At 40.7% G+C, this 22,929-nt stretch overlaps 1 protein-coding gene across 1 annotated transcript; it reads right to left on the bottom strand.

Annotated features, from left to right (window-relative positions):
- Window positions 1–16: 16 nt before the first annotated feature.
- LOC128544913 (uncharacterized) lies at window positions 17–22,283 on the bottom strand. Its single transcript, XM_053515227.1, has 20 exons — window positions 22,119–22,283; window positions 19,052–19,099; window positions 18,072–18,101; window positions 17,834–17,902; window positions 17,737–17,754; window positions 17,589–17,651; window positions 17,421–17,471; window positions 17,268–17,297; window positions 15,631–15,786; window positions 14,922–14,975; window positions 6,206–6,265; window positions 4,880–4,930; window positions 2,643–2,690; window positions 1,702–1,935; window positions 1,399–1,470; window positions 1,243–1,350; window positions 762–791; window positions 338–388; window positions 162–230; window positions 17–81 (listed from the first exon to the last, which is right to left on the bottom strand). The coding sequence occupies exons 1-20, from the start codon at window positions 22,183–22,185 to the stop codon at window positions 17–19; spliced, it is 1,374 nt and encodes a 457-aa protein (XP_053371202.1). The 5' UTR covers window positions 22,186–22,283.
- Window positions 22,284–22,929: the final 646 nt, after the last annotated feature.

Here is a 22,929-nt window from a genome sequence, read left to right as displayed (position 1 = left end):
TAGGTGACCCCAGGGGTTAAGGGTCTTGACTCAGGGACTCAACACTGGCAGCTTGGCAGTGCTGGGGCTCGAACCCACGACCTTTGTGTTTGAGCCTGAGTATCATTACAGTTTTACTAAGTGTGTGTGTGTGGGGGGGGGGGGGGGGGGGGTGGACTCACCAGATGCTGGCTTTCCACCGTCACCTCCTAGTCTGAGCTGCTGTGCTTCATATGGATAACCACCATCACCTAACAACACACACACACACACACACACACACACACACACACACTCCTGAGCATTATATGTAATTAGCTGTTAGAGTATTTCTCGTCCTCTGTTCTCTCTGACTCACCATCTAGTCCAGCTGGAATGGCCTGCGCTCCATTTCCTCCATATCCTCCATCTGTACACACACACACACACACACACACAGTTAATACTGAATGATAATACTATAACCCTCGTATGTCTCCTTCTAGTACACTTCTCCTAAACCTCACATGACACACAGACAGGACGAGTCAGGAGGAGCAGGGGCGTCGACATAAAGTGGGAATGCGAGAGGATGTGGGATGTGGGATGTGTTTATTAAAATATTTGTGAATAAGCCCCTCCCATAGAATTCATTTGAGTCACCTGTTCTAGTTTTTGCAAATCCACTGCGCAGGAAATGATGTAATTAATTAATGGATTAACGTCAGACTTTATCTAATCAGTCACTGAACTTGTTGTCTCGAGGTTCGAGACTAAAACTGTCTGGACTTTTAAAAATTTACCAGTCACAGGCTCCAGGATGCCACCAGTACCTACAGAGAGAGAGCGAGAGAGTGGAAGAGAGAGAGAGAGAGAGAGAGAGAGAGAGAGCGAGAGAGTGGAAGAGAGAGAGAGAGAGCGAGAGAGTGGAAGAGAGAGAGAGAGAGAGAGAGAGCGAGAGAGTGGAAGAGAGAGAGAGAGAGAGAGATGTTTGAAAGAAATGATCTCAGAACCGTGTGTTTTGTTATCCTGCTTCAGCTCCAATCACTCCTGAGACGGCTGTTTATAGTGTGTGTGTGTGTGTGTGTGTGTGTGTGTGTGTGTGTGTGTGTTTATTTTAGCCCTTTCTTCCTTTTATCTCATTATGAATTTTTCACATTCACTCTCCATATGTTTTGCATTGTGGTTTATATTACACAGGCATATCAATCATGCTGACACACACACACACACACACACACACACACACACACACACACCTCATCCATAAATGTGTGTGTTTACCGAGGCTAGTGTCGCCCCCGAGGCCACCTGGCTGCCCCACATAAGGAGCTCCACCATAACCTCCTGCTTTGCCAGCACCCAGACCTGCACCCAGACCGGCACCGAGACCTGCACCCAGACCGGCACCGAGACCTGCACCCAGACCGGCACCGAGACCTGCACCCAGACCGGCAGAAACCACGGGCTGACCTGCAGCAGTGCCGATCACAGCACCGGGACCACCGCCACCTACAGGCAAAAAAGGGAAATAACCAGAGAGGACAGGACTATGAGGAGGCAGGGTGATCCAGCAGGTAAAACGTGGGCTTTTAGTAAAGTTTTACTCTTTGCTCATTATTTATGAGTGACAGGTTGGGGTCTGTTAAAGGTCTGTTCAGACTATTATTATTAATTCAGTGATATGATGGTATGATATCAATATCGTGATAAATTCTTAATTGGAGTCTTTAAACTTCTTACCATATTTCGCACTCTTGGCCTCAGCAGAATATCCAGCTCCTGGTCCAGCTCCCAGTCCAGCTCCCAGTCCAGCTCCCAGTCCAGCTCCTGGTCCAGCTCCCAGTCCAGCTCCCAGTCCAGCTCCTGGTGCAGCTCTAAAGAAACCTCTTGGTCCAGCTCCCTGTCCAGCACCCAGACCGTTGGTCAGCCCCAGTCCTGCAGCTCCATAACCTCCATAGCCTCCAGCTCCCACACCTGCACATCGTACACACACACACACACACACACACACACACACACACAATGTATACAATGAAAACACTCCTGTTCTTCTTAAATGTTATATTTTTTTCTACAATTTCCATTAGGTTAAACGTACAGAGCTCCAGAGATGATCCTAAAAACTTTACTTCCACTGTAAATGTTCATAAGGCTTTATAACACCTACATTAGCACGTCCTGACAGGTTAGGGCTACCGTTAGAGATGCTGTAAACAATATTAGCTGCATAAAATCTGTGCTTGTAAAATTTCACATTTAGGTGGTATAGTTTTCCCTGAACACATCATTATGTCACTGCTGTGTCATCTCCATTATACGACATAGAGCAGGACTGGGCCAAGCTTCCGAGGCGACTGTCATGACCTCGTGGCGTACAGCATCATATTAATGAAACACTCCGATGTTGACCAAATCGGCCTTGAAGACAGATGACTTGCTGAGCGTTTACATATGCCTATGTTAGTTACAGGTGGAATCTCATTAAGACTTACAATTAAAAAAAACGCTAGATTAGATCTTACCGGGTTCAAGTCCATCAGGTACATCTGCGGCCTAGCCGAACTTTGTGACATTATTATTATTATTATTATTATTATTATATTATTAACTCGACTATAATAACGTCCGAGTGTTAGTACCATGGCAGGAGAGAGCGTTATAAAGCGAAGAGTCAGACTCACCAGCTCCATAGCCATCGCCATACCCAGTGCCATATGCAGTGCCGTAGCCTGGGGAGAGGAGGAGGAGGGGGGGGGGGCATTGCTTAGTCACGGTACTGTTCATCATGCATGTATGCTCTGAATGTAAACCGCTCTTTCGATTTCTTGTAAATTTTCGATTTTCTCTGCAAAGCGTTTATAACAACAGACACACAGCCAGAGGCGGAGCGCAAAGGAAAAACTCCCTGAAACATCATGAGGAGAAAACTTTAAGAGGAACCATGCTCCAAACGAGACCACAGAGAGCACAATTCTAAATCTACTATAACTTCATATAATCATATTCATATAACCCATACAACACTTTATAATGTTCAGTGTAAAGGCGCAAAATAGTTTTTAAGTATAAAGAAGAGCACAGTGGGCGTTGAAGCGTTCAATGACCTGTTGTAATGCTCTTTTCCATCTCATAAACTGTCTTTGTGTGTTGTGATGCATTATAACTTATCATAGCTTAGTGATCAGATATCATGGTCAATTATATGTTCAATCAGTTAGGAAAATTCATACAGGCTTTACAGGCATGAGAAGCATCTTTGGTACAATATGTAAACTATATAAGACAAGCGCACATGAACTCCATAACCTGCTTATGATCCTGTTATAATGCTCTATTATACTGTTATAATCATTATTTCTGCATGAGTAGAACACACTAAACTAGAGCAGATATCTAAGAGAGGCATGTTATAGTGCTTTATGGCAATGAACCTACAGTATAAATGTACATTCTCATAAGCATGTAGTTATAACGTCTGTGCGCATATAATACAAACACATTATACGGCAAATGTATATATTTATATGTCTATAAACTGATTATAAGACCCAATAAGCTGACTCAACACTTTTTTCGTGTAAAACAGCTGGAATAAACCACACATCTTTGTTTCAGTTACTCCCTCAGACCACAGTTAGTTTTTTTCTAAGTTGGTTTTTAAGCAGAAATTAGTCACTGTTTCCATTAAGCGGTTTGTAAAGTAAGCCACACGACCCTCTGCGCTTCACTACTTCCTGCTGCATTATCAGCAAACTCTGACCAATGGCATGAAAAAAAGTGCTACTCAAAGTGCTAGCGAACACACACACACACACACACACACACACACACGGTTACGGCCACAGCAGAGTGACACCAACACTTTCTACATTATCACGACTTCCACAAAACTTGTATGCACATGTACAGAGACAAAGTTTAGTCCTGACAATGAACCTGTTATGATTATAATTCTTTTTAAATGTTAAGATAATAATAATAAGGAAGACTTTTGCACGTTTTTAGTTTTATGTGCACGTTTACACATTTTTCAGCACAGAATGGCACAAGGGCTGGAATTAAGCTGTTGCAAAGCTCTTGTCAGTTCTCCCTGGAGCTAATAACACATTTCTTCTGTTTATGATGAACTATTACCATAACCATGTCACGTTATAAAGTTTATAAGTTTTAAAGTTTTATACACATTCTTATAATCCCAAGCAATAGTATTATTGCTATAACTCATTATTAACAGTGCTTATAATGCAAGTATAAATGCATTATGATCAGTGCTATAAAGTGTAATCACTATAACAATGTGAATAATACCTTATGAATGTATTAGAACTGTTCCTATAAATGCATCCGTAGGTCATTATATCTATGGCTTTAGTGCATTATAACATTTCAGTAAACTCTAAAGCTTTTTATGTGTACAGAGTTCATATAAAAATATATATTACTGTGGATTTCCTGACTTATATAAGACCCGTAAGAACTTTTTTAACACTAGCAAATATTTACTTATAATGCTTTATAACTGTGATGAATTGAGTACAGTTTAAGGAAAGACTTATGTGATATAATGGATTAAAACTCAGTATCTGTTCTACAACGTCTACAGTGTTTTTACACACAGATTATAGAAACAAAAAAAAAGGTTTTCTTATGTTGTGAAACAGACACTAAACCTGAGGCAGCTTTACTGTTTATTTTAGAATGTAAAATTATGAGCAGGAGCAGGCCGGGGTGTAACGCAGAGTGTTGCTTTGAGTGTAAAAAGCTGAGCAATAAAGAGAGAGAGAGAGTTTTGATATGATTTAAGTTTTGGAACAACAAACTTATCCTACGGTCCTTAAATTTCTGTAGTTGTATGTAGTTGTAAAGCTTTTTTTTTTTTTTTATTGAAATGGAATAAGAAAAGGAAATGGAGCCATACCAGTCTGTTTGCCCAGTCGACCAGCTTGGGGATATGCACCAGGACCCAAACCTAAACCTCAACACGAGAAACCACAACAGGTTTGTTACTAAATTTGAAGAGAAGATCAGGGAAGGGATATGATGCTTAAACATAGGATGTTAAAAAAAACTTAAAATCCTAAAGCATAATGGTGAATTTCTACAACAGTTTATAAGATTAGGTTTTTCATTATTTACATTAAAATAAATATATATAAATACATACAAAGAGAGACCAAGCATTAGTTCATGCACAAACATAACTGGATGGAGTTTATACGTTTACCTTACGGAGTAAGGTAAACTAAATTAAAAGTTGTATATAAAGCTAAAAAACAAACTCACGAGTGGTGTAATGATGCCAGATGTGAAACAGACTTAAAATAATTTTCATATGTTAGCACCTACCAAAGTCTTTTAACAAGTGAATAATCAAAGTTATTAAAGTTGATGCATTGGAAGCAAGAAACACGCTGAAGTGTAAGGATCTGAGTGACTTTGACAAGGGCGAGATCATGACATCTAGACGACTGGGTCAGAGTGTCTCTAAAAGTGCAGCCCTTGTGGGATGTTCCCGGGAGGCAGCTTTCAGGACTTACTAAAAGTGCTCCAAGGAAGGAGAACCGGTGAACCGGTGACAGGGTCATGGGTGGCCAAGTCTCACTGTGGGAAGAGATCCAATCGAATAGCTACTGTAGAATGAACTGCTAAAAAAGTGAACGCTGGTTGTGATAGACAGGAATCAGAACGTAAAGCAGGTCACAGTTTGTTGTTCATGGAGCTGGAGTGCTGACCCGTATCCTCCACCAAAAGCTCCTACAATGGGCATCACAGAGCAGTGGTAGAAGCTGGCCTGGTCTGATGGATCACGGTTTCTTTTACATCATGTAGACCACCCTGTGTGTGTGTGTGTGTGTCACGTTCCTGAAGAAGAGACGGCACCAGGATGTACTGTGAGAAGAAGTTGAAGGCGGCTCAGGGCGATGTTCTGCTGGGAAACCTCGGGGCATGTCGTTCATGTGGATGTTACTCTGACACGTACCACCCACCTAAACACTCTTACAGACCGAGTTACACCCCTTCATGGACACGGTGTTCCCTGATGGATAGCAGAGTCCTCTTTCCGCAGGATAACATGCTCTGACACACTGACACGTTGTTCAAGCAACGGTTTGAAGAACATGACAAAGTGTTCAAAGTGTGGACTCGGCCTCCAGATTCCCCTGATCTCCATCCCTTCGTAAATGTTACAGAAACATGAACCTATAACAAAAATCTGTTGATTATTTGTCAACCAGGTACGTACCTCCTCCGTAGCCGTTAGTCAGACCTGCTCCAGGATACACACCTGCGCCGGGGCCGTACCCTGTCACACACAATCACACAAAATGTAAAAACACACCAGTGGTATGAAGTGAAGTAAGAAAGTCGTGCCTTGTTTGGTGCCGTGATCAGTCAGGAGCCTGTGGAGCAAAACAGCATGGTGTGGTGTGGATGATGTTACCACAGACCATGGTCTGAAGAAGTCATGTTCTTAAACAGTTCCTCACCATACTGTGGGGCAAAATCATCCACACTTTACATAATAAAAGAATAAAAAAACATGCTATACAACAGTGAGCTCGAGAGCCTGGGGAGCGAATAAACTAAAGACATAAGTGTATGACATGCTGCATAAACACACGCATGAAAAAGGGTTTATTGGTTCAGGTTTGTGCAGAAGCAGTGGATCCAGTGAAGCAGGTGTACGGTCAGGTGCTAGTGTGGTTGTTTTGTGTGTGAGTGTGAGTGAGGGTGTTTTTGCAAGTGTAGGTGCTGGTCTTTGTGTGCAGATGTAAGGATAAGGGTAAGTTTGGGTGTTGGTTACCTGTAGGAGCACCTACAGAAGAAGAAGAAGATGATGATGCATGTGTGTATATGTGTGTGTGTGTGTGTGTGTGTGTGTGTGTGTGTGTAAGTGTGAGTGAGTGTGTGTGTGTGTGTGTGGAGGTATAGGTGAGTTTTTACAGCTGCAAATCCTTCATCACTAACACAGATCAGGTTAGCGTTTCCTGATAGCTGTGTGTGTGTGTGATGTAGGACGTTAAAAACTCCACCCGTGGTTGCCATGCGTTTGCCCCAGCTCAGCTCGTCACACTTTACAGCGGAGGTTTTACCTCCAGCTTTAGTCACTCTTGCACCGTTTCCACGAAATGCAGCTCCTCCTACACCATACAGAGAACAATCAGTTCAAAACCCTACACACATAAACACACGCGAGCACACACACATACACACACCCAACCCTGACGCTCACTACTCTCACGGTTTCGTGCCCATGTGTGTATTGTGTGAAATAAAACCCAAAAACTTTGTGCTGCAGGGGACTTACAAAGAAAATCTGATTGTTAAACATTTCACACAGAATGTGAGAATGTGAGAGTGTAAGAGTGTGAGAGTGTGAGAGTGTAAGAGTGTGAGAGTGTGAGAGTGTGAGAATGTGAGAGTGTGAGAGTGTGAGAATGTGAGAGTGTGAGAGTGTGAGAGTGTGAGAATGTGAGAGTGTGAGAGTGTGAGAGTGTGAGAGTGTGAGAGTCTGAGAATGTGAGAGTGTGAGAGTGTGAGAGTGTGAGAGTGTGAGAGTGTCCTTCTGCTACTAAAAACATTAGATTTCGGTTCCAGGAGTCACACTCAGTCTGCACTGGCCCTGCTTGCTATTTGCATTGACTCCGCCCACATGGGGAATTCTTTAAGACAAAGGTGCAAAAGGTCTTGACATTTCTCTTATCTGAATCGCGTGATCCTCCGGTTTGCGGTCTGTTGGCCACAAGTTTATGGTTTTTGTTCTTCTCACAAATGGAAAATAAAAAACTATGACGATGAAGCTGGATGGTGTGAGCGTCCTGAGTGAGAACATTTTTACCTTTAACATCTTTGTCTTTTTGTCCAGCTGGTCCCGCTCTGTAACCTACAAAGCAGAACACCGGAGAGAGGCCGGCCGCTGAGGACACGATCACATCTGTATTTCTACAACTCGTACACTTACTGAATTTCTACATCTGTCTGATATAATCTGTATACTTTTATCAGACTTTAAAGTCACAACAGTTGTAAAGCAGTCTCAGTTTAATTAATCAGTTAATTAAGATCTACAGGGTCAGCCAGGATACAGCGACCCCCAGACAGTTTGGTGGTGATGGGACTTGAACCCCTGACCTTCTGATTAGTAATTTAGAGCCTTAATCCTGCTTTACCACCATCTTTAGAAGTGTAAGGAGAAAGAGAAGCCCCTGTGATCAGTCTTTATCTCTCTCTCTCTCTCTCTCTCTCTCTCTCTCTGCCTGCTCGAGCTCTTAACCCCTGATGGGAATTATTTAACAGAATGGAAAAGCTGCATTACCGTTACGTGGACCTCCGTTAGCCCCTCCGTTAGTAATGGGCCGTTGGCCGAAACCTACACACCAGATTATTAGTTAATGATGAAGTGCACTGCGATCGCTCGGACACAACAACACAACTAACAGTAACAATAATATAGGGAGTCAAAATCTAATAATAATGTAAGAGTGTGCAGGTTTACCCTTTCCTTTACCTCCCTTCCCGTTGCGTACTGCTCCAGGACCGCCCCCTAACACACACCACCACATGGGGTTTAGAACACATTCATCGACTGTCCCTCCAGATTCCTTAACTAGCGCATTGTTTATACACATTACTCATGATCTAGAGTTATTTCCTCCATTGCATCGTGATCATTATCATTATTATCATCATCAACATTATTATTATTATTATTATTATTATTATAGCTGTATTTCTGTTCACACATGCAAAAACATTTTCCTTTTTTCTTCTTTCTTATTTATTATTCCCTGTTAGAAATAGCTGTTTATACATCTTGCGTTTTTGTATATTAAAGAAACAACATGGGAGAAGTTTAGGCTGTGATTTTTATACCTGTTGGAAATGGAAGGACGGTAACCTACAGGTAAACATGCTAATTGTGAATAATTATCATAAATAATGAAATTAATTATTTATTATTTTAATTAGGAAATCTACTTATTTACTTTAGAAATCTACTTTACTATAATTTAATATAGAATACATATATAATATATATATAATAATTTTCTTTTTCTTTCCTCCACTATTTCTTTCTATTTTGCTGCATTTCATTTCCCACTATTGTTTTCTCATTCTACCGTTTCTCTTCTGTTCGTCACTTTTTATTTCAATTCTTTTATTTTTCTCTCTTTCCTTTCAGCTCACACGTATTTCTATCTTTCATTCTGCTTTGGTTCACATTCAGATTTTTTCTTTCTTTCTTGTGTGAATGGAATTGTGAAGGCTTTAGTGATTCCCCTCCTCGACTCCATCATGTGAGCAGGAAAACCACTTAATCGCTACATCGCTACACTCCAATCACACAGGACGAGAGCTAAAATACACATTGACCTACAGTACACATTATCACATCATCTCTCTCTCTCACACACACACACACACACACACACACAGAGCACAGCATTACCGTTACTCAGAGCACCTTGTCCGTTCGGTACTCCTGGGGTTGGACCGACTCCTGAAGACCACAACAACAGTTACCCATTACATCACCGTCATCACACGTCACAACACAGCGGCGTGAAGTCACGTCCACACCATGGCATCATTTCATCACGTCCACATCACATCACACACTGGATTTTACACACAGGCGTCCGTCTGTCGTTCTGACGGATACAAAATAAGTCACTGGGTCTACACGTGTCCAGTGTTCTTCATGTTCCACCACAGACTGAAACCATTCCAGCAGCGTCACAGCGGCTCGTTTAAGCACCAGAACAAGAACCGCACACAAACCCGGACGTCACAGTGTATTAACGAGCCTCAGGTGAGACAGCGAGCAACAACAGCGAAGAAATCACTGCCGCCAATCACTGCGATAATTAACACAAAAATCCATATTACAACTTTTTTTTTTTTGGGGGGGGGGAGGTGTTCCAATGTTCTCCCTAATCTAGTCGTGGCCAATTCCTCCCCGTCACTAGGGGGCTCCACATTAAGGCTACTACTACCACTCAGCCGGGAGGGCGAAGCCTATCACTTGTTTCCTCCTAACCGCGTGACGTCAGCCGACCGCATCTTTTCGAACTGCTCGCTCACGCACCGTTAGGGGTGGAGTAACACACTCGGAGGAAAGCTCTAGCCGCTCCTTCCGCGCGCGCGAGCTCACAGACGCCCCTGATTGGCTGTAGAGCCGTGATTAATGTGGGAGTGCAAGTACCTTCTATCCCTCCCCCCTGAGAGAGCTCGGCCAATCAGCTCTCTCTGTGCCTCCGGCTGTGAGAGGAAAACAGCATCACCCGGGGTTCGAACCAGCGCTCTCCGGATGATAGGGCGAGCGCTTTACCACTGCACCACTCGGAGGCCATCCATATTACAACTTTGACTCTTCTACCACTGACGAGCTTGTGAAAAAAATACATGGCGTTTTCGAGTCAAAGCGGGACTTTTGATTATGCAGAATGTTTTTATTTCTCTGCTACACTAATGCACTTATGCCAGCGTGTCACTAGTGCTTGGACACCATCAAGGTAGAAAGGTTTCTTAGTACTTAGAGTCATGATCGGACTGTCTGTCTCATTCACTTCTAAAACGCCGGCCTCCCAGGAACTCCTTTAATGTTCCAAACATGTGGAAATGGCTCAGATGCGTCTTCTCCGCAAGTTTGCAATGTGGATTTTCAGTGATCAGGCATTCCGCTCGGTGAATCTTCATGGGAACGACTGCAGTGAGCTCCGAGCCACCTCGGATCGTCATTCACAGATGTGCGGTCTTCTTTAAAACGTTCACACGATTCAAATGTTTTACTCCTAAGAATCTCACCACTGTATTGTGCTTAAAGTCCTCTGTAAATGTCAATCGCTTTTATTCACTATAACGTCTTCAAAAAAAACAAAGTCCAGATTTGACTTGAACGTCCCTCGTAGGATTTTGTTGGGTTAAAAGCAAGCTGCCTACTCCAAATCCCCTCGCTCTAAACGCTTAAACCATGAGCTGCACATGTCTGAATCTAAACAGACAGATTAAACATCTGTTTCGACAAAAGTATTAATAATTTGAGATGACCTGGTGATTTCTATTGACCCTCTAGAGCTGCGATTAAATAAAGCATAATGCATATATTTTGATGTTTTGATTATAAAAGGTGCAAATATTATACAGACCGTAATATCTTAACAATGAAACTCAGAGTTATTTGTATAAATAAAAAAACAGATATCGATTACCATTGCCTTTCTGCCCCTGTGCATAGGGCGCTCCTCCTCCATAACCATTACCTACACACACACACACACACACACACACATCCACCAACAAGAAATAGTTTGTACTGGGAGACACATTTTTCACAAAGATTAAGCAGAAATATTTGACTATACTGTAATAATAGTTCCTGTAGGAGAAGAATGAAGATGAAGAAGATGCAGCAAAACATAGAAGATGAGCAGAAATAATGCAGAAAACACAACGCTTACAAGTTTTACCTGGGAGAAGAGAGCAGAAATGTAGATCATCAATATAAAACCATGAAAGGTAAACGAGTTACAGATCCCACAATCCCACAATCCCACAAGCAGAAGATACCCTGGGTGCAGATTTCAGTTCCTCTGACCGCTGATGGAATCCATGAAACCACAAAACCATAGCACAGAGGGACTGGGAGGTCCACTCAAGAGGGCGGAGTTATGTTAAAAACCTTTAAGATGATATTCAAGACAATTCTACCAATTACATTTTGCATCAACATATAGTTGTTCCATCCATTATGCTTTAAAAAGCTGAACTAAAAGCTCCTCAAGGGTTTCTTGGAACAGTAAGGTTTCTTCATTGTCTTAAAGTCTTTTTAAAATCTTCCTGAAGAGGTGAAGCCTTAATGCTTCCAGGTTCTAGGCTGGATCGCTGGAGATGTTCATATGCAAAACATATGTTTTTAATAGGTTGGCTTCTGAGCTTTTGAGACTTACTTTCAACATCACTAGATCTTCCACTTAAGATCGATGAATCTTAAACACAATCTTGCTTTAGATCGTCGTGTGTTCTTTGAATCATTGTTCCCATTTTTTTCTACTCAAACATCCTCTCTGGTGAAGAAAACCTCCTGCATGGAACCTCTAACAGTTCAATCCTGAACTCTAGTTAATGTTCCTGTGTCGCTTTTCCTGTGTAGCACAGTTGGAATCCACTGCCTTTACGAAAGTGATGAGGTGAAGATCTCTAGCTGCGCTCATTTTCAGGGTTTAACTGTAATGAAATATAATGAATAATATAATATGCAACACCAAGACATTCAAAATAAGTGGTTCTTCCTTTCAGGGATGGCCCACTCTGATCTTCCTTGACTTGTAAAGATTGAGAGAAAATGGAACCCAAGCAGGGTGGAACAAAAAGCAGAACGAGAGATCATCTTGAGATTGTAATGATCCCTGGAACTCAAAACTTGGAGTTGGCAAAAATCAGAACCAATGTTTTAGATGTCACCACAAAGTGTCAGAACTTTGAGGTTCATCAAAACTTTGTTCCTCACCAAAGACAACATGAAGAGGAAAGAATAACGTGCAAAGAGAAAGCGTCCACAGTTTGGAGAGTTTGTAGTAGGAGTAAGGAGTCTGTTGACGTCGTGGTGAATTAAAGGAAATATAAAGATATTTTATGATTATAGTTATGTGATGGAGGAGTGAGGAGTAACTTTACCAGCTTTAGGAGGCTTTGCGGCCTGTGGGCTCGGCCTGCTCAATCCTGCCCCCAATCCTAAACACCACAAGACCATTTCAGCCAAATGAATTGAGAACAGTTAGAACTTCTGTTGTTTTTCTCACTTCGACTATTGCACCGCCTCACGCTCATGATGACCTGCAACTACAACCACAACCTACAGAGCCTGAGAGGCCTCATGGACGGAAAAAAGTAAACCCAAGAGAACAGATTCCTAAATCTAAAATAAATATAAAGGACCTAAAAAATACCACATTGAGTTTAACAATGAAATCCTGACACATATTCATATACAGTAGTGTGCGAAAGTCTTGAGCCCCTTTCATTTCTTTATATCCAATATTCTCAACTGATCTTGATTAAACTGAAGAAATGAGAATAAAGGTTCTACTGCGCTACTTCAGGCTGTGAAGTGCCTAAAGATTTTTTTCAATTTATAAACTGGTTGTTTCTGTAACAGCCTCAGCGGTGACCTCATTTCTCCTCTCGTCTGTTCACTCAGCATTCAGTATCAGCAGTTACTAATCACCAACCTGATCATCTGTCATCATCTGTCATCATCTGCACCTGTTTCTCACTGGGTCAGGCCTTAAGGCCTTGTTCACACGGACGTTGAGTTTTTGGATGAACGAACGTGCTCTGAACGTCCTAGATGTTTATGTTGTGTTTTGTAGTGACGATCGATTGACTTCTACACTGGCGTTCGTTTGTCTCTGTCTAACATCAGCCTGCAGCCCAAATTGTAGTTTGTGTGTTAACCTGTGGGGGCAGTGTGTCGGGCACTGGATATGAAAACCCGCCGCTACCGGGTTCACTCTCTGACTGCACAACGTCGGATTAAAGGAAGTTTTTTTGTGGTTTATGAAGAAATGCGAATATTTCCGCGTAATTTGTTTAACCTTTTTTTTTTTTTGCCTTTTTCCGCTTTCCCTATGTATAGCATGTAGGATCATGGGATATATCCGGTCCTCCGAAGCGTAAAATGAACGCAAAGAAAACAAACTAGAAGCAGTTTCCTTGTGTTCGTTGGGTTTTGAACACCAAGAAAAAGCTTCATGCAACTTTTTTTTAATGCTGTTTAAATGCCTTGATCCGCGCTCACCGGATGCTACAAACGCAAGAAAAACGCTCGATTTTAACGCGCGTGTGAACAAGGCCAAAGTCAGACGTTTAAATGCTTGTTAGTTCACTGTGTGGCTTAACAAGCAAAAAAGATTCCTCTGAAACTGCTTTCTCCAAAACAACATATTAAACCTAGAAAGCCATGAAGTAGTTTAGATTCTATACTTTTAATTATTCTTTTACATATTTATTTCATTTATATGACTAATATATATATATATACAGTATAAGAGTTAAAAAGGCTTCTACTTTATTTTTTACTTTCAGTTGCTTTTTTTAAGCTACATTTTATACGCAATATAAGCTTTAAGTATAAAAGTACTTTTTTTCCTCACCACATTTTTTAAAGCATGCAAGTGCCATAAAAAAGTTGATGCTAAGTACGCATTAAAAATGTGTCCATGGTGCATGAATGGTGTAGAAGACGGGCGAGTGCACATTTACCATTGCCTGCAAACCCCGGTCCAGCCACTTGTCCTGCACCGTATCCTGAATATCAATAATATGTCATTCAAATTCCTTTTACAATACGATAGTAAACTCATCGGCATGCTTCTGATGGAGTTTGTTCACACTGCTTAAAACACAAGCATGGAAACACACTCAGACAACACACACACGCGCACACACAGGATGCTGCCATGCACTTCTGTGGGAAAACTGCTGTTTGGATTAAACTCTGTGGGTTTAAAGACAAAGCCACACCGATCCAACGTTCTCCAGAGAACATCATCTGTGAGCCAGTGGGAGTCATTTATAGCACTGACACACAGGAACGACACACCAGTGCTTTTATTATCATTATTCATCTGTTTCATGGAGAAGGTTGAAAACAGTGGTGTCTGTGGTTCAGAAGGGGATCAAAGGCTGGGGCGTGAACAGCAAAAATGCAAATGTGATCGTGATTCCAAAAGACACACACGCACATACACACACGCCATTATTCAACCCGTCATACACACACACACACACACACACATACACCTGGAGACAAAAGTGAGTGCCGGCTTCTTTTTAAGCCGAGGTGATGTGATCTGTGATTAAAGGTGCTGCATGCAGTGAAGCCGATTGTGATCATAGACACACATCACAGACATAAAGACCTGAGACACTCAGGAGCACAGGCTTTTTCTGTTTACCCGGTTTGGAGGGTTTTGCGCCGATTCCTGTAGGAGCGCCGCCTCCTACCCCACCTACAGGTGGCACACAGGTACTGTTACTGACAAGCTCCTATTCTGAGGGGTTGCAATCATTATACAGTGCGGAACATATGGAGAAAGATGAAGTGTAAAGTTTTAATAATGACTTTTGACTTTTTTTTTATAAGATTTGTGCAGGACACAGGTAGTGACGGAGATGCCAAAAGTCGTACATTTATTCAAGTGTGAACAAACTTATAAATGACACAAATCAAGAGCGTGAAACTGATTACATGATGAAGATCCTCTAGCGACTGACCCGCAGATAAAGAAATCAACAGATGGTCTTCAACTCACGTTGTTCAAACTTTACGATGAAAAAATATTAAAAATGAGAAATATGTTTCATAGGCTAGCAATACGTGCAATGATACAGCTCCGTGACACTAGGTGGCGTCAGCTCCCAGTTAGCCACCTGCTCTACAAAAATAAATGCGTTTCCAACCGAACATCTTATAGCATGATCTGGACTACAAGGTCACATAAGGACAATGATTCCTTCAAGTCGGCTTAAAGTAACAAGATTCAGAATCTTCCAAAGATTCTTTTAGCGCCATCGCCGCCACCGTATGTGAAGCTGACCCATGAGTTTTCTCACACTTTGTTGTCTGCACACAATAATAATGGAGTAAATGACTTATAAACTCACCACGTGCAGCAGCAGGATAACCACCAGCAGGATAACCACCGGCAGGATAACCACCGGCAGGATAACCACCGGCAGAATAACCAACAGCAGGATAACCACCAGCAGGATAACCACCGGCAGGATAACCACCAGCAGGATAACCACCGGCACCATATCCTAGAAGAAAAAAAATCAGGTCACCAATTGAGGGTTTTTAAAATGAAATTAACTGAAAAACTCCAAAACCATGTGGTTTTTAGGTAACATGTTTATATATACAGGGGGGTAAAAAAGTATTTATTCAGCCACCAATTGTGCAAGTTCTCCCACTTAAGAAGATGAGAGAGGCCTGTAATTTTCATCATAGGTATACCTTAACTATGAGAGACACAATAAGTAAAAAAAATCCCCTATATATACCCTTTGTTGGCAGTGACGGAGGTCAAACGTTTTCTGTAAGTCTTCACAAGGTTTTCCCACCTTGTTGCTTTACACGGATCAGTCGTCCTGGTCCCTTTGCAGAAAAACAGCCCAAAAGCGTGATGTTTCCACCCCCATGCTGCACAGTAGGTATGGTGGGCCAGGGGTAGCTCAGTGGTTAAGGCATTGGACTACGGTTCGGAAGATCCCAGGTTCAAAACCCCACAACCACCAAGTTGCCACTGTTGGGCCCTTGAGCGCGGCCCTTAACCCTCAACTGCTCAGATGTGTAATGAGATAAAAAATGTAAGTCGCTCTGGATAAGAGCGTCTGCCAAATGCCTAAATGTAAATGTAAATGTGTTCTTTGGATGCAACTCAGCATTCCTTCTCCTCCGAACACGAAGTTTTATTTTGGTTTCATCTGACCATATGACATTCTCCCAATCCTCATCTGGATCATCCAAATGCTCTCTCGCAAACTTCAGACAGGCCAGGACATGTACTGGTTTAAGCAGGGGGACACGTCTGGTGGTGCAGTGTGTTACTGATGGTAGCCTTTGTTACTTTTGTCCCAGCTCTCTGCAGGTCCTTCACTAGGTCCCCCCGTGTGGTTCTGGGATTTTTGCTCACAGTTCTTGTGATCTTTTTGACCCCACGGGGTGAGATCTTGCGTGGAGCCCCAGATGGAGGGAGATTATCAGTGGTCTTGTGTGTCTTCCATTTTCTAATAATTGCTCCCACAGTTGATTTCTTCACACCAAGCTGCTTACCTACTACAGATTCAGTCTTCCCAGCCTGGTGCAGGTCTACAGTTTTGTTTCTGGTGTCCTTTGATGGCTCTTTGGTCTTGGCCATAGTGGAGTTTGGAGTGTGACTGTTTGAGGTTGTGGACAGGTGTCTTTTATACTGATAACAGATGCCATTAATACAGGTAACGAGTGGAGGACAGAGGAGCCTCTTAAAGAAGAAGTTACAGGTCTATGAGAGCCAGAAATTTTGTTTGTTTGTAGGTGACCAAAAAACTTATTTTCCGCCATAATTTGCAAATAAATTATTTTTAAAAATCCTACAATGTGATTTTCTGGATTTTGTTTCTTATTTAGTCGCTCATAGTTGAGGTATACCTATGATGAAAATTACAGGCTTCTTTCATCTTTTTAAGAGGGAGAACTTACACAATTGGTTGCTGAATAAATACTTTTTTACCCCCACTGTGTGTGTATAAGTGACCCTCACTTGGCTGATATCCGTAGCCATTAGTGTATCCTGGAAAGAAAGAAACAAAGGAAAATCAGATAGCGAATATTTTCGTGAATGATATAAATATTGCCTGAAACTGTAAAAAATAAATAAATAAATAAACCCAGAAAACAACAAATCTTCTCTCACCTCGAGCTCCCAGGCCGTTCCCATATCCCACACCCGTGCCAAGGCCGGCACCTAGAAACAGCCGGACCAAGGAAATGTGTTCTGATTCTGATTGTGTACAGAACATGGAAGTACTCTACACTAAATTCTAGTATGCAAGAAAATCTAATATGTGTTTATTTTCTCTACCGTATCCTACTGGAACAGTTCCTTGTTTTCCTGGCAGTGAGCCTCGGGGCTGGTATCCTGCACCTGTCAAACACATCATTCCTAATAAAGACATTTTATTCAGACCTTTACCTTTACCATCATGACAGGTTTAACAATGTCAACTTACCTCCACGAAAACCGGCAGCTGTGTGAAACAACAAACAAACAGCATTACACACAGGAATAAACGAGAAAGGCTTCACAAGTTAACTCCGGACCCTTACCTCCGGCTGGTTTGTCAGGCTTTCCTGCTCCATAGCCACGACCCCCGAGACCACCAGCTCCTAAAGATCCTAATTTAAAAAATAATTTAAAAAAAGAGTAAAATAACTAATAATAATAATAATAAATAAGCAATACAAATGATCACCACACACATACATACTGTACACACACACACACACACACACACACACACATACACACACACACACACACACACACACACAACTCCAGGCTTACCAGCAGTTCCAGGAGCACCCAGACCAGCACCTGAGGATAAAGACATGAGGTTGATTAAACAATAAAGGTACACCAAGACAAAAGAGAACAATATTGAACTATTGGCTCTAATCAGGGCAGAGGTATCTCAGTGAGTAAAGCATTAGACTAGTGATTGAAAGGTCCCAGGTTTAAACCCAACCCCCCACCAAGTTGCCACTGCTTGGCCCTAGAGCGAGACCCATCAACTTCTGCTCTGCATAAGTAGTACTGTAATGTAAATGTAATGTTTTCACTGAGCCACTGGTGGTTTTATAAGTACTAGAATAATGTACACACATGAGAAGTTTCAGTAAATATCCTGCGAGTTATCAAAGCTGTAATTCTAAAAAAATCTCTATAATATTCAATGTGCTCCAGTAGTACAGTACAGTACACACCACACCTCTATAATTACTCCTATGATTAGATTAGTATTCATCTTTATACATATCTCTGAGACGTCTATCTTAGAAGACATTAATGTAATAACCAAGGTTCTAACAATTATCTTAGAAATGATCCTAATTATCTACAGGACTACTGAGATAATTACTGGACGCAGAGAAATTAATTCTGAGATAATTACTACAATCATAATTAGATATTGGGATCACTGCTAAGATCAATTACTGGAATAATTCCTGAGCTAAATGTTAAGATAATTATGGAGTTAACTGGTGAGATAATTTTTTTAGATAATTATTGGGCAACTGAGAGGACTTCTAAGATCAGTACTGGTGTAGGTACTCAAACAACTCCTGAGATAATAACCGTGATAATTGCTAGGATAATTTCTGGATTCCCAATTACTGGAATAACCCCTCTGCAGATCAGATAAATCAGATAAATCCTGGAGTAAGAACTGAGATTAGTACAGGTCAACTAAGAACAAGAACTGAGCTCATTATTGGAATAATAACTCATGAGATAATAACTGTGGATGTGTGAGATAGTGTTACCTTGTCCTGGGCCCAGTCTCCCCAGCCCACTAGGTGCACGTACGACTCCTGGTTAAAACAGTCCAGTAAGTCAATTAGTTAATTGATGGAATAAATGTAAAGCTAGAAGTGTTGAAGTGACTGCTAGGAATAGACTTTGTAGACGGATGTCTAGATCACAATAAACACTCATGAGCTACTAAGCAACACCAAAATCGAAAACAGCGCAGAAGGGCATGTGATGTTTATTTAGATTTTTTTAAATATATAGTGTCATGTGTCTCTCTTGTCTTTCAGGTGAAGGCGGTAAGTTTGGCGGTCGGTTTAATGGGGCCGGGCTGTGAGCCGAGTCAGCACACGCCAGGAAACAGGCTGCCATTGATGCAGACAGACTCTGAGACAAACAGATGGACAGTGTGCGTAGTGACAGTCGGCTCTCGCGGCTACTCGTCACATTTTGACCCATTGTGCCTGCAGCCACATCACAGCAGGACATGAATGACGTAATGTGGTTTATACGGCGGGGTTGCGTCTGTTGGAAAGTGTCGCAGAGACGTGTTTATGAGTGATCTGCTTCCAGAGGGCGGGGTTTGTTTTCCAGTTATGAAGGAGATCAAAAGTCTGCCGTGGAATTGTCATCCGCTATTTGAAGACTTTGTAAGATCTGAAACTTCATTATTACATTAAATTAACTTTTAATAATGGTTATTGTTAAACTAATCACTAGTGACATTTTCATAAATAAATAAATAAATAACATAAAAAAAATAACAGTTAATAAAATAAAGCTAAAATACAGCAAACTATTCTGTTTTGAGTGAAGTGGGCGTGGTCTAATATTTAAATCAGTACATGTGATTGATATCACACTGCTTGTGACTCCCGCAAAAACACTTAACCAACTAATTTAGGACTCAAGCACAAATTTATAGAGTGGCACAGTAGCTAAGATCGCCAAGTTAGCAAGTTAATTGCCTTCTAAAATATTACCTTTCAGAAGATAAATACGCTTTTAGTTACTACTAATTTTTACTTGAGTTTTTTATGTTAATGTTTATGTTAATGCTTCTAAAATTATTGTGCTAGTGTAGTTTTAGCTCTCTATGTGTTAAAGCATCTAAATCGTTTGCCAGATTAGCTTCGATAATTAGCTACTTGCTAGGTTAGTTTTAACTTCACTTGCTCGATTATCTTTTGTATGATAGGTTAGTTTTTTATGGGGAAATTAGATTATAATATTTAGATTAGCTTTTTTCTAAAAGCTAATCTTTTTTTTTTTAGTTTATTTAATCCCGTAGGTTAGAGTTTGCTTAAGTATTTAAATACATTTACAAGTGAAAAAGTTACAAGCAAAAACTGAGTTTTATTCCACATCAATCTGTTTCTCTTCATAACAGAAGTCGGTGCTCAGGTTTAACCCAGGACAAAAATGTACCCGTGTTAATTACAGCTCAAGTGTTTATTATTATCAATAATATTAATATTATATATATTTTTAAATTCTAAATCAAAACCACGAAAACCTTATGCACAAAAACTTTATAAACTTTGTAAAATACACAATATTTTATAATAAAATTTAGTGCTTTTATTATTTGCTGAGGCTATTGTCTAGTTTTTATCAGTCAAATCTTAAATTCTTAAACTTTTATCTCATTAGTTTTATTTAAGCATTTATAAATACTATTTAAACTTGTAACCCTTGTACATTTTTCTTGCTATCTGATGTCAAATAAAATGAGAAACACCTGTAACAGGTTAATATTAACACTTTAAGAGGTGCTTGCATGTTCTTTTATGGTTTTACACAGAACTTTAGACACAATTAAAGAACCATTGAGAGCCATAACTGTTTTAAAAATTTCTCTGAGTTTAAGTAAAAATGCACCTTTGAATAATTATACAAACAAACACAACAAGTTTCCAGACTGTCTGATTTCTGGACCTTCTCAGTTTCTCAATGCTTCTTTGTGTGGTTGGGTGAAATGTTCTAGTTTTCTAATGAAAGAACATTTTTCTAAAAAGGAAATCAATTGTGGAGGTGTTTTGAGGACGGTAGAGAACCGTTTCAGGTTTATAATTCCCCCAATCATTTTAAAACTCTAAAGTATTTGTATAGCGCTTTAACGCAGAAACTTCGTGTCCCTGTAGCTGACTTTTTCTCTTCAGACCTTCATCTCTCTCAGCGCTAAGTTCAGAGCTGCTTACAGCGTGACAGGTGACGATCTCATAAACCACATTTACTCATTGTGAGAATAATACAAGTTCAGCAGTAGATTTCGATTTAGTGTTTAGTGATTCAGTTTATTAAAGTCACATGCAGTGCACTTCTTAAAGCCTCCACACGGTTTCAGATTTGTTTCGTTAAATTAGAATAATTAAAGTTGAAATAAGTGAAATAAGATTCAAGCCACAGAAATATTTAGTGTTCAGTGCGTTGACCAATCACGTGATGAAACCCTGATCATCATCATGTCAGTAACACATAATATAAAACCTTCATATCCGCTCCAAATCATCAGATAAAGGTTTTATATTTTGCGTTACTGACATGATGATGATCAGGGTTTCATCACGTGATTGGTCAACGCACTGAACACTAAATATTTCTGTGACTTTATATCATTTCACTATTTTTTTCCAACCCGGAAGCTAAATCAGTAATTAACTGAAACAATAAAGTGTTTAATGCACAATTAAAATAATAATAATAACAATATGACTTTTATGAACATATCCTTGTGTTAGTATTCATTCTCACTGACCTAACAATAACTTTTTCAATTTATTTTTCAAAATAAAGAATAAGCAAAATATTTATTTACGCTATTTGTAATAACTTTTTAGTTTCTATTGCAATTTCCTTATTTAGTTATAATAAAAATACACCAAATTATACATTGAAAAAATAAATAACTTAGTAAAAACTAAAATGATATTGTGAGATTTGCAGTTCCGAATAACTTTCTCTGCACACAGGAGAGCTGTTCTCTCTCGCCTTTCTGTCTGATTAAACCTCACACACATGCTTTAACACTGATTACATCTCTATCTGAGCAGGACGAGTTCCTCCCTCACGGTATCTTACCTCCCTGTAAGGTGTGCTGCACCAGCCACAGCAGCAGTGACGTCTTCAGGAACGCCTGAGCCAACATGGCGGCCGAAACCCAGACGGACAGACAGACAGACAGACAGACAGAGACAGGTGATCAGTCTAACTTGAGAAATAGCACCGATGGGAAGACAGAGTTTCTGGGCGCGCTTTAAATATTCCTGAGACTCCTGTGCCTTCCCTCCATTAAACCCTGCCTTCTACAACGCCATTGGGCACCAAGGAACCTGACCACCACGTCCACCTCTTCCTCTCCTCTCTATCCTCCTCCTCCTCCTCCTCCTCCTCCTCCTTCTCCTCCAACAGGCCAGACCAGATGTCTAGTCCTGCAAGAGCAGACACCAGCATCACTCAGATCGAAAAGCAAAGAGATTGATAAAAGTCTTATGTCTTTACGACCAACTTTATGTTACTTTATGTTCAGATCTTGCACCTCAATCATGCAGTAAATCCCTGATGGGGTCATTTTAGGTCAAAAGGTCACTTAAGGTCACTGTGATCATGAGTTTATTTTTACATACAGTATACAGTGTGTATAGCCTTTACACTGGAAATCTGAACACACACACACACACACACACACACACACACACTCTGATTTGCAGCAGAGGTAAAAAAAAAAAAGAATGAGTCAGGATACAAATCACTAACAGTAAGATGTCCGTCATTGTGAAACTGAACTGCATGAATTTCTTGTTACAGGGAAACACCAGTGAGGGAAGCGGTGGTTTGACACTGAGAGGTGGACATATGGTTACCACAATGGAGTCGATTGTTTTCCTACAAC

This window comes from Clarias gariepinus, chromosome 16, assembly GCF_024256425.1.
Source record: "Clarias gariepinus isolate MV-2021 ecotype Netherlands chromosome 16, CGAR_prim_01v2, whole genome shotgun sequence".
Taxonomy (NCBI): Eukaryota; Metazoa; Chordata; class Actinopteri; order Siluriformes; family Clariidae; genus Clarias; species Clarias gariepinus.
The sequence above is the reverse complement of the archived record's forward strand: the minus strand, read 5'-3'. Positions and strand labels throughout refer to the sequence as shown.

Coding starts and splice junctions, on each gene's coding strand:
- LOC128544913 (XM_053515227.1), bottom strand. CDS start 22,185: ATGTTGGCTCAGGCGTTCCTGAAGACGTCACTGCTGCTGTGGCTGGTG. Junction 1,471..1,701: donor GGCCAAGAGTGCGAAATATG/GTAAGAAGTTTA, acceptor TTTTGCCTGTAG/GTGGCGGTGGTCCCGGTGCT. Junction 231..337: donor CATTCCAGCTGGACTAGATG/GTGAGTCAGAGA, acceptor GTGTGTTGTTAG/GTGATGGTGGTTATCCATAT.